This window comes from Triticum dicoccoides, chromosome 2A, assembly GCF_002162155.2.
Source record: "Triticum dicoccoides isolate Atlit2015 ecotype Zavitan chromosome 2A, WEW_v2.0, whole genome shotgun sequence".
Lineage (NCBI taxonomy): Eukaryota > Viridiplantae > Streptophyta > Magnoliopsida > Poales > Poaceae > Triticum > Triticum dicoccoides.
Window position 1 is genome coordinate 211,704,293 of NC_041382.1, and position 10,757 is coordinate 211,715,049.

Sequence of the window (10,757 nt, forward strand, 5' to 3'; positions counted from 1 at the left end):
TACGGAAGCCAATCTAGCTGCAGATTGTTTGGCAAAACACTGCTTTAGCATCAGAACTTCAGAGTTTTGGGACTCTTCTCCACCTGACTTTATTCTTCCAAATATTGTAAATGATATGTCTATCATTTGAGGAATAAAGTTACTGATAAAAAAAAGTGTTCCTTCCAAGTGATAAGTAGACGCGCCCGCGTGCCAGGGCTGCAGGTCATAAGCCGATGCCTCCCGCTCCACATTGGCTTGGTGACCCTTCGAACTTTTGCTTGGAAAATTTTAACAATTCCCATGTGAGGTTTCACCAAACCTTAGGTACCCCTCAAAAAAAGAAAAAAAAACTTAGGCACCACTCAGAAAAAGAAAACCAAACCTTAGGCAAATTTTTAAAGAGAATCCTTGGGCATATTTTTCGCAATGTTACAAAGACGAAGTTAATTGGCTCTGCAATTGCAGGACCGAACTCATCGATCTTCAGCCAAAAATAGCAACAAGACTTGAAGTTAACTTTCTATAAAGAAGAAAAAGATGATATTACTATAACGAGGGATATAATGGATTTCTATTTTATTGAAGTTCAAGTTCACCTTTTGGACCACGAACTTCATATGGAGACTCAACATAAGGCATATACAGGATAGTGATCCACAAGTTGAGATGATAGCGTATCTTAAAATGTTGCGGTAACCCGACAAATAGACAACCCCGACAATATAATTATACTGGCGTATTATGCCATTGCTCAGTAAAATTTCTACCACGGGGGTGTCGAGTAGATTATACATATGATGTAGGGTCTTTCCCTAAACCAAAATAGGTTATTTTGGCAAGAATGGCGTACATAATGAATACATCATCAGTCTCGGACTTATCTCGGCTCAAGTTCAGTAATCGAAACTTCGTTGGGTGACATAGGTGATCTGCTGGTAGAATGTGAAACTCCTGGATATGGATCTGTGTGCATGCCTGAGTAGTTCATGCCACTCTTTTGGATGCAAAATGCTGGCCTTGATGGAGCTTGGAGAGACACAGTGCTGCTGCTTAGCATGACAGTCACAACCGACATCATCGGTCTATCAGCGGGGTCTTCTTGAACACACAGAAGTCCGATGTGCATGCACTTGAGCATCTGGTCTCCTGGAGAATGGCTAGTCATAGACGAATCCATGATCTCTACAATTGTTCCGATCGTCCAGTGCTCCCACACCTGCATTCGGTAGATGGATTATTACAAATTGCTCTTATTGTTATTACAAATTATAGCTTTTCGTAGAAGCCGAAGTTTTTAACAGTCAAAAACTCAAAGTACTCACCAAACTTAAGAGATCTACAGCTTGCTCGGAGTCATATGCGACACTGTTTCTTTTTCCAGTGACGATTTCTAAAATCAAGACGCCGAAGCTGAACACGTCTGACTTGATAGAGTAATTCCCACGCATAGCATACTCAGGGGCCATGTATCCGCTGAAATAACAACATTACGTTACGGACTCATGCGCTCTGAAATATCTTATAAGAGCAATGTCACCAGCACTTACTAGGTTCCGACGACACGGTTGGTGACATCATGGGATTGGTCACTGCCAAATAGCCTTGCTAAGCCAAAATCTGAAATTTTAGGATTAAATTCAGAATCTAAAAGAACATTGCTCGCTTTGAGGTCCCGGTGAATTATCTTCAGCTGAGAATCTTCATGAAGGTATTGTAAGCCTCGAGCAATCCCATTGACTATCCTAAATCTCGTCCCCCAACCAAGCTGACTGCTCCTATCAGGATCTATCACACAGGAAAAAAAACATCAGAACAGTACACAATATATTTTACTCCCTCCGTCCCAAAATAAGTGTTTCAACCTTAGTATTGTACTAAGGTTGAGACACTTATTTTGGGACGGAGGAAGTAGGTGTTTGTTTCACTGTTGCAAAATGGTTTGGTGAGTTGCCCTACCAAAAAGAATGGTGTCAAGGCTTTTGTTGGGCATGTATTCATACGCAAGTAACTTTTCTTGTTCCTCCAAGCAAACACCAAGAAGTCTCACTAAATTCTTGTGTTGAAGCTTAGCAACCAAAACAAGCTCATTTTTGAGCTCCTCTATCCCTTGGCGAGAGCTGTGTGAGAGCCTTTTAACTGCTATTTCTTCATTGTCAGGAAGGATTCCCTGTACAAATGGAGATATTTATTTACTAAAAGTGCACTATACCGAATAAAAAGCCTTTGTGAAATGATATGATTAGCACCTTATAAACCACACCAAACCCTCCTTCACCAAGTTTATTCCTTTCATCAAAGTTATCTGTTGCGGCTCGTAGAGTTGATAGATCGAGAATGAGTGAATCGATACTCTGTATGTCCTCTGGATTAGTTGGATCTATGACAAGAGAAAAGACACTTTAATAATGGTGTAAATTAATACACGAATGTAACTATTTTCAAATGCCAAAAGGAAAACCTTGGTTTCGATTGTAGAGAAACGTTTTCAAAAACTGATTCCATTTGTGAACAAGAAAGGACTTGCATGCTTTGCAAAAAAAATAAGGACTTACATGATAGTGATGTCTTCCGCGCTGGTTTGCTCTTCCTCCTCCATAGATAAAGACAAATTACAACAGCAGCCAGTATTGCAGCAACTATCGGCAGTGTAATAGCTAAAATTCTAGCTGTTTTGTTCCCTGCGCTTCCTGTAAACGGCAGGCGCCAGTGTCAGTGAATGGAACAAAAAGTCCTTTTTCTATGAATCGCCGATAGTGATTCATGGAAGAAAAGAAGGGGGGAAAACTGCAGTTACGCTTTTAGTTGCAACTTCTTCTATAAATTCCAACTAGCCAAACCATGTTATTTGCAGTGCGTTGAGAAGCTTGTGGGATGGGAAATGAGAATGGCCCGTCTAAAGAGGAAAAACCCATATGCTCATGCACCAGCACCAGAAGATAAACTAGATATTTTGTTCGTCAATATACCTATTTAGGCCTCCTTTGGTTCATAGGATAGAAATATCATAGGAATAGGAAAATCATAGGAAGTGAGGTGGCATGCATCTCACTTCCTATAGGGAAAGAGATGTCACTTGATTCATAGGATAGGATTTTTTTCCATTGAGTCTAGGCTAAGGGCCTCTTTGATTCGCAGGATTGTAAAAACATGGGAATAGGAAAAACATAGGATTGAAATGTCATGCTCATCTCAATCCTATAGGAGTTTAGGTTGTTTGATTGCATCATAGGAAAACCGAAGGATTCTTTCAAAGAGGTTTGACTGGATGCTAGAAATCCTATGGGAAGTAGTACAAAAAATTCCTTAGGAAAAAATCCTATAGGATTCAATCCTATGAATCAAACAACTAATATAGGAAAAATTCCTAAGGATTCTAATCCTCCAAAATTCCTATGCAAATCCTTTGAATCAAAGGAACCCTAATGTTTTTTCCCTTTGAAATGTGAAGGATTGATTCCTATCCTATATAGGAATAGGAATCCATTCCTACAAACCAAAGGGCTTCATAGGAATTTTTTCTACAAAAATCCTATCCTCTAGAAATCCTACAAGATTCCTCCAAACCAAACGAGGCCTAACCAAATCATGGAAGAGTCAAGAGTGCTACAAATTCCAACACGCACCCTTTCGAGAAGAGTTTCTATGGCTAGCAATCGGCCAAGCATGCAGGCCCGGCCCGGTCATCACAAGACTTTGAACACGTATAATTCTCCGTTTTGTCCAGTCAATAAACTGATAGCTACGGGACTGCGCAGAAGTCAAGACCAAACAACAGAAATCTCCAAAGTTTTTTCTTCAGAGGAATCTTTCCCTCGTTTACTTACCTTTGTTTACAGAACTCTGAAGATTGGGTTGCTTCCTTTAGCACAACTGAATAAGACTGTAAAAAGGCACCTGGCTGGTGTTGGCAGTCTATAATTATATGCTAGAATCAAATTAAATAGTAATACTGGAACTGTGGTGTGTAAATCCAAATGGACCCGATCCAGTCCACCTTGAGTTTATACTTTTTCGTGAAGGTAAAACAGTGAGCTTCGATCTGGGAAGAAACTCCGCCACCCTTCCCTCAATTGTGAAATTACTTCAGGCCTAAAGACTGAATCGTGCAAACAAGATGAAGTTATTTCTCCAAGCTCACCTCCTCCGACTGGTGGTGGCCCCACGCTCGCCGGCGCTGGAGCTGGAGCTGCCCCCACGGTTGGCGCCGGGAGCTGCAGCATAGAAGGCCCGGTGAAGAAGGAATACTGCTCATACCTGTAGTTGCACCGCAATCCAAGAATCCTACCACCCTGCCTCCCGATTAAGTACTGGGACCTCATCCCGATGATACTTCCGAGGCAGCTCCGGCAATCGCCCGGTGCCATGTCCGGCCTGCACTGCGCCACACCGTAAATCTTGGGGTTCCGCTTGTCGACCGTCTCGAAACCCCCCACCCCGGTCCCGAACCGCCTGGAGTTGTTCGCGGCCGCGTAATCGGCGGTGGCGTTCATGAGGACGCCCACGGCGGCGTCGAACGCCTCCACTGGCGCGGTCACGTTATTGTCGCTCATCAGTATGAGGACGCTGTTGCCGCCGCCGGTGGCGGAGAGGATGTTCTGGTTGGAGAAGCCGACGTAGCAGAGGTCGTAGTAGACGGCGGCGTCCTTACCGTAGGGGCAGAGCTTCTGCGCGTCGTTGAAGCCGTTGGACACGCAGTTGCCGCAGGCGGAGGCGTTGGCGTCGCCGCGGCAGAGCGCGAGCGCGTAGACGATGTCCGGAACGGTGCCGACGCTGTCGGCCGCGAAGAGCGTCCGCGAGGAGGAGGCGTTCTTGGGAAGGGTGGTGGAGAGGGCCCGGATGTTTGCTTGGTAGGGGCTGTTCGTGGTGAAGTTGCCCTTATTGCCGCAGTTCGGCCACTGGGAAGCGGCCAGAGGCGGGAGGAGGAAGGCAAGGAGGAGGGCAGCGGCGGTGGCGAGGTAGGAGGGGATGCGGCCGCGGTGGTGCGAGGCCATGGTCCGGTGTTTGGCCGCTTGGGCGAGCCGACGAGTCGTAGAGCTAGCGGTGGTGGCTCGACAAGTAAAGCGAAGAAGATATAGAAGACTAGTTGAGGGGAGGGGTACTGGAGGGGGGGTCTGGTGTTGACTCCTGTGGGGTTCGTTTGACTTGACTACTGTGCTGGAGAGTGGTTGGGGGTTCTGAAATCGTGGGGCCACCTATAAATGCTCGCGGGCCCGGCCACTCAGCCAGCTATGACTATCGGCCATGCCGACTCAAGAGGGCAGCGGTGGCCCTCGGGCAGAACCGAAACGACCGGCAAGTATTCCACGTGAGTTTACGTGGCCTAGATCGATCCTTCAATTCTGTTTTTCCTGGTTTCACAATCACAAGAGGAAAAAGATCCAACGATTTGCACACGACAACAAGTGTCGAGTTCAGGCACGTTCCCGTCGAACTTGACGGACTTTGTCCTCCCCGTGCGGGTACCGGTGCGTTTGGAACCGCAGAAATCTGGAGGGCGACTCGTCTATCTGCCCAACGGACTATGTTTCGGTGTCTTAAGGCATCTACCTTTGTGTCTATAACATATGGGCCCAATAGATGGCTGGTTCACATGTCAGTGACCCAAAGACGGGTGTCTTTAAGGCACCGAAGCTGCGTCCCTGCCCAACATCGAGTCCATCTTCGTCATCGGCGGGTCGCAGCACCGTCCGCCGTTCCATCTCCGTTGGGCATAGTAGCACCGTGTCACCGCAAAATCATTAATTGAGGAATACTCCTAGCAAAGATCACTCTTATTTTTTTAGATTGTAACAAAGTGTTGTGCTGCATGTGCTTCTTGCAACCTGAGAGATTTTATTTTTTTCGTAGATGCGTTTATTCAAAATGTTTTATCTCCCAAATCGTGCGTCCAAATCTCGCATTATTTTCATCGATGGATTCCTTGTGTCGAGATCTTCAAAACTAAATCTCATGTCGATAGGTTTTAATGAAAAAAATTCACGAGAAAAAACCAAACCGAGAGCACGGTTTTTTTCCTTTTTCGAAAGAGGCACGGCCATGCCTCTCGCAAAATCACAACCGTGCCGCTCGCGGAAAAAAAATAATAGAAAATGCATTTTTTTTCGTTTTCAAGAGGCACGTACAGGCATGATAGTGCCTCTCGCAGAAGCAAAACCATGCCTCTGATGGAAGATTAAAAAAACACGTTTTTTTATTTCCCGAGAGGCACGGTCGTGCCTCTCGTGGAAAAAAAGCATAAAACATATATTTTTTGTTTCCGACAGGCATGATTGTGCCTCTCTCAAAAGCAAAATGGTCTCTCTCGCGGAAGAAAAAAACACATTTTTTCATAAATTTTTTTACGATGAAAAACCAAAACGTCGAAAAAACCTAAAAAACCGTGTAAAAAGCCGAAAACAGGTGCGGAAAAAAATCGAAATGACGTGTCCAAAGCGTGACATGTGACGGGCGGCTGAGAGTGCGCCAAATGACGCTAATCGTTGTGAGGCTTCCGAGGAGCGCTTGTCAACTAGTTAGTCTTCGGTCATCGTTGTTAGGTTGTGGCATTGCACGACATCATCGCATGCCAAAAGCCCATCACAACACCACAAGTAGCCGGTTCCAACAAATGTCACTGCCCTCGTCGTTAGATTGTGGCATTGCACAAAAGCCCGTCACAACACCCAAAGTAGCTGGTTCCAACAAATGTCACCGCCGGTTCCAGCATCCTAGCACGCAAGATGGCCCATCGCAGCACCGCAGACCGCTGATTCCAGTAAATTTCGTCGACAGTCCCAGCATGACACCCCGGGCTTGCAGCAAAAAGCCTTGCACGCCCCAACAAAGCAGACCTCTTCTTCCAGCTTTTCTATGCACTGGCCATTAGATACCGGTTCCAGCACCCCTCGCTGCGTCGCAACACTCTCGCTAGCAGCGCTCGAGGTCAGAGCTGGAACCGACGAGTGAAGGAGCTGCAACCGGCAAAGGGCAAAGCTAGAACTGATGAGTGTGCGGAGCTGCAATCAGCGGTGGCAGAGCTGCATCCGTTTTGGGCCGGAGGTGCAACCGGCTATAGTAGAGTTGCATCGCCGAGTGGCGGAGCTGGAAGCACGGCCGCCTGCCGGATCCAACCCATGATGCTTGCCCGGGTTTTGCTAGACTTACGGACACAGATTAACGTACGACGACCTACGGACTGACCTGGCAATGGTTCATTGGAATTCAGGAAGGTCCACAGTTGAAATCAGGGAGGAGGGGAGGGAAATTAGTCGGGACTCGGGACACGTAATCCCGTGTGTTCCCTCCGTGCCTTCTTGTCCGTAAGTGTAGGATTTTCGCCTGCCCACACCGATGATGGCTGTTGCACAGTCAATTAACTGATAGCTACGCGACTGCGCAGTAGTCAAGACCAAACAACAGAAATTTTCAAAGTTTCTTGTTGAGAGCAATCTTTCCCTCATTACTTACTTTTTCAGTTTACCAAGGTTTGTTTTGTCTCAGCTGTCCTACAAACTAATTTATTCCGAGTTCTTTACAGAACTCTGAAGACTGGATTACTTATTTTAGCACAACTGAATCAGACTGTAAAAAGGCCCCTGGCTGGTGTTGACACTCTATAATTATATGCTAGAATCAAATTAAATAATAGAAATTGATCCTGTCCACCTTGAGTTTGTACTTTTTGGTTTCTCCGCAGATCGAACCTCACCGTTTTACCTTCCCGTAAAAATAAAACCTCACTGTTTTTGTCCCTCAATTTTGAAATTACTTCTGGTCTAAAGACTGAATGGTGCAAATAAGATGAAATTATTTCTCCAAGCTCACCTCCTCCGACTGGCGGTGGCGTCACGTTGGCCGGCGCTGGAGATGGAGGTGCCCCCACGGATGGCGCCGGGAGCTGCAGCATAGAAGGCCCGGTGAAGAAGGAATACTGCTCATACCTGTAGTTGCACCGCAATCCAACAACCCTAGCACCCCGCCTCCCTGTTAAGTGCTGAGGGATGTACGTAATGATATCTGCGAGACAGCTCCGGCAATCTGCCGGTGACATATCCGGCCTGCACTGCGCCACACCGTAAATCTTGGGTTTCGCCTTGTCGATCGTCTCGAACCCCTCCTCCCCTGTGCCGAACCGCCTGGAGGAGTCCGCGGCCGCGTAATCCGCGGTGGCGTTCATGAGGACGCTCACGGCGGCTTCGAACACCTTCGCTGGCACGGTCACGTTTTCGCTGTTCACCAGCGTGAGGGCGTTGTTGTCGCCGTCGGTGGCGGAGAGGATTTCTTGGTTGGAGAAGCCAAGGTAGCAGAGGTCGTAGTAGACGGCGGCGACCTTATTGTAGGGGCAGAGTTGCTGCGCGTCCTTGAAGCCGTCGGAGACGCAAGCGCCGCAGGCAGAGGCGTTGGCGTCGCCGCGGCAGAGCGCGAGCGCGTAGACGATGTCCGGAACGGTGCCGAAGCTGTCGGCCGCGAATAGCGTCCGCGAGGAGGAGGCGTTCTTGGGAAGGGTGACGGAGAGGGCCCGGATGTTAGCCTGGTAGGTGCTGTTCGGGTTGAAGTTGCCGTTCTTGCCGCAGTTCTGCCACTGGGAAGCGGCCAGCGGCGGGAGGAGGAAGGCAAGGAGGAGGGCAGCGGCAGTGGCGAGGTCGGAGGGGATGCGGCCGCGGTGGTGCGAGGCCATGGTGTTTGGCCGCTTGGGCGAGCCGACGAGCCGTCGAGCTAGCGGTGGAAGATGCGTTGGTGGCGACTCTTCTAAAGCAAGGTGTCGGGTGAAGCAGGGTAGAACGCATGGTTGAGGGGAGTACTGGAGGTGGGGTCTGGTGTTGACTCTTCTGGGGCTGGTTTGACTTGACTACCGTACTGGAGAGTCGTTGGTGGGTCTGACATTGTGGGGCCACCTATAAATGCTAGCGGGGCCTAGGCACTCAGCCAGCTTCGGTGGCGGCTATCGGCCGTGTCAACTCGACGACAGCGGTGGAGGACGCGACATGGCCCAGGGAACAACCGAAACGACCGGGGGAGGTACTCCACGTGAGTTTCGTGGCCTGTATGGAACCTTCAGTTCAGTTTTTCATGGTTTCGTAAGTGGAAAAAGATCTACCCTACTAGCGATTTCCGCACGACAAAGTGTCGAGTTAAGTCCTGTCGAACTTGACGGACTTTGCCCTCGCCGTGCGGGTGCATACACTGGTGCGTTTGGAATTCTTCTTCCTGGCATATTTTTCTACCAAATTCCTCCGCTTTATCCTGCACAGTTCCTTTGCTCGAGAGGCATGGTTCTTGCTATCTTTTTTTAAATACGACGAACAAGCGCACGTATCATGTATTCGTAGAGAGAAAGAGCAAGATGCCGGTCCACTTTTTACAACCGGGGATTACTCTCCATTCCGCATAAAATCCAAGGGGACTACTCGCTACTAGCCTGCCTCCATAGATCCGCTAAGAACTCCCTTAGTTCCCCTTGAAGAGTTGAAGTAATCCTGGAAGTACCACAACATGCAAGAGCGGATTTGGGACACGCACATGCAGGGCCACCGAGTTTTCCTTGAGTACTTTTTTTCCCCAAATGATAACGCCCAATCGTCGGGAATCTGGCATCTCATCCTGAATGGCTTTGTCGCCGTCAATTTATTCTAGCACGAATCACATAATGAATCGACCACGGCCCAGCCCATCTTAGGCCAACTCCACCGCGCGACTTTAAACGGACGTCCGGATTGACCGAATTTTGTCCCTTTGGAGCGTCGATGGATTCGCCCGTATCCGGCTTTGTTAGATGGGTCATGCGTGCGTCCACCGCGCGACCGCACCCCAAATCATATCTGGGATGGACGTGAATAAAAAAATATAAAAACTAGAATGAAATAACTAAAAAAAGTAAATAAACACATTTAAAAAACATAAAACATATATAGAGGTTGGCCACAAAACGGCCCAGTTTCCACTACCACATAAAAGGCCCAGTTTCATAATTAATATATAAAAACAAAATAAAAAAACGCACCCACGCGCTCCTGCCATGCCCGTCGGTGCCGTGGCCGTCGCCGTCTTCACAGGCAGCCGGTGTCGTCGTCGTCGCTGACGAGGTCGACGTAGGCCGATGGCGTCCACAGGTGGACCGGCGTCCACAGGTGACGGCCGCCATCTGCAGCTCCGGGAAGGCGACGTCCCCGGCGGCAGAGAGGGCCATGGTCTCCTCCAGGCCATCCCACTGCCGCTCGTCGTGCGTGTTCATGGAGTCGTCCATGACACGCTGCAGGAGACGGGCCTCCTCCTCCGCTGTCATGCGAGGAGGGGGAGGTGGCGACGGAGACGAGGAAGGTGACGGCGTGGCCGTCAGGCCGCGCACCCGCGTACGCCCGCGCGCCTCTGCACATGGCCTCCGCGGCCCCGACACGGTGTCGGCGAAGTAGGACGCGCGCCGCACGTCGTGCTCGTCCTGGAGCCATGTGTCCCACAGCGGGGAGTCGGGGGCATACCTGTGGTCGTAGTACAGGTCGTCGGGGAGGAGGAGGCGGCGGCGTGCGATCTCTTGACGGCGTGCACGGTCGCTCGTCGGGACCGGCGGGATCGGCACACGATCGGCGGACAGGTGCCAGTTGTTGGGGAGGTGGGCGTCGCTCCAGGGGAGCGGCGTCCTCGTCTCCCAATAACGGCGGCACACCAACACACGGACGTAGTGCCGGTCGCGCTCGCCGGCGGACGTGGGGGTGATGGAGAAAGCCGTCGGCGCGGGGGCCCGGCGTGGTGGTGATGCGGCCTCCTTCTTCCTGGAGCCGGCACGGCGCCCCGACGAGGAG

General features: G+C 49.4%; 1 protein-coding gene across 2 annotated transcripts; it reads right to left on the reverse strand.

The window, feature by feature from the left end:
• Positions 1-541: 541 nt before the first annotated feature.
• Positions 542-8,696, reverse strand: LOC119354268 (cysteine-rich receptor-like protein kinase 6). Of its 2 annotated transcripts, none has more exons than XM_037620984.1 (7): positions 7,786-8,696; positions 2,535-2,669; positions 2,229-2,359; positions 1,939-2,149; positions 1,530-1,767; positions 1,305-1,455; positions 542-1,198 (listed from the first exon to the last, which is right to left on the reverse strand). In XM_037620984.1, exons 1-7 carry the CDS (start codon positions 8,636-8,638, stop codon positions 860-862), a joined length of 2,058 nt encoding a protein of 685 aa, XP_037476881.1. In that variant the 5' UTR covers positions 8,639-8,696; the 3' UTR covers positions 542-859. The 2 variants fall into 2 exon arrangements, with proteins under 2 accessions (XP_037476881.1, XP_037476880.1); XM_037620983.1 differs by lacking the exon at positions 7,786-8,696 and adding an exon at positions 4,121-5,033.
• Between the last annotated feature and the right edge of the window lie 2,061 nt (positions 8,697-10,757).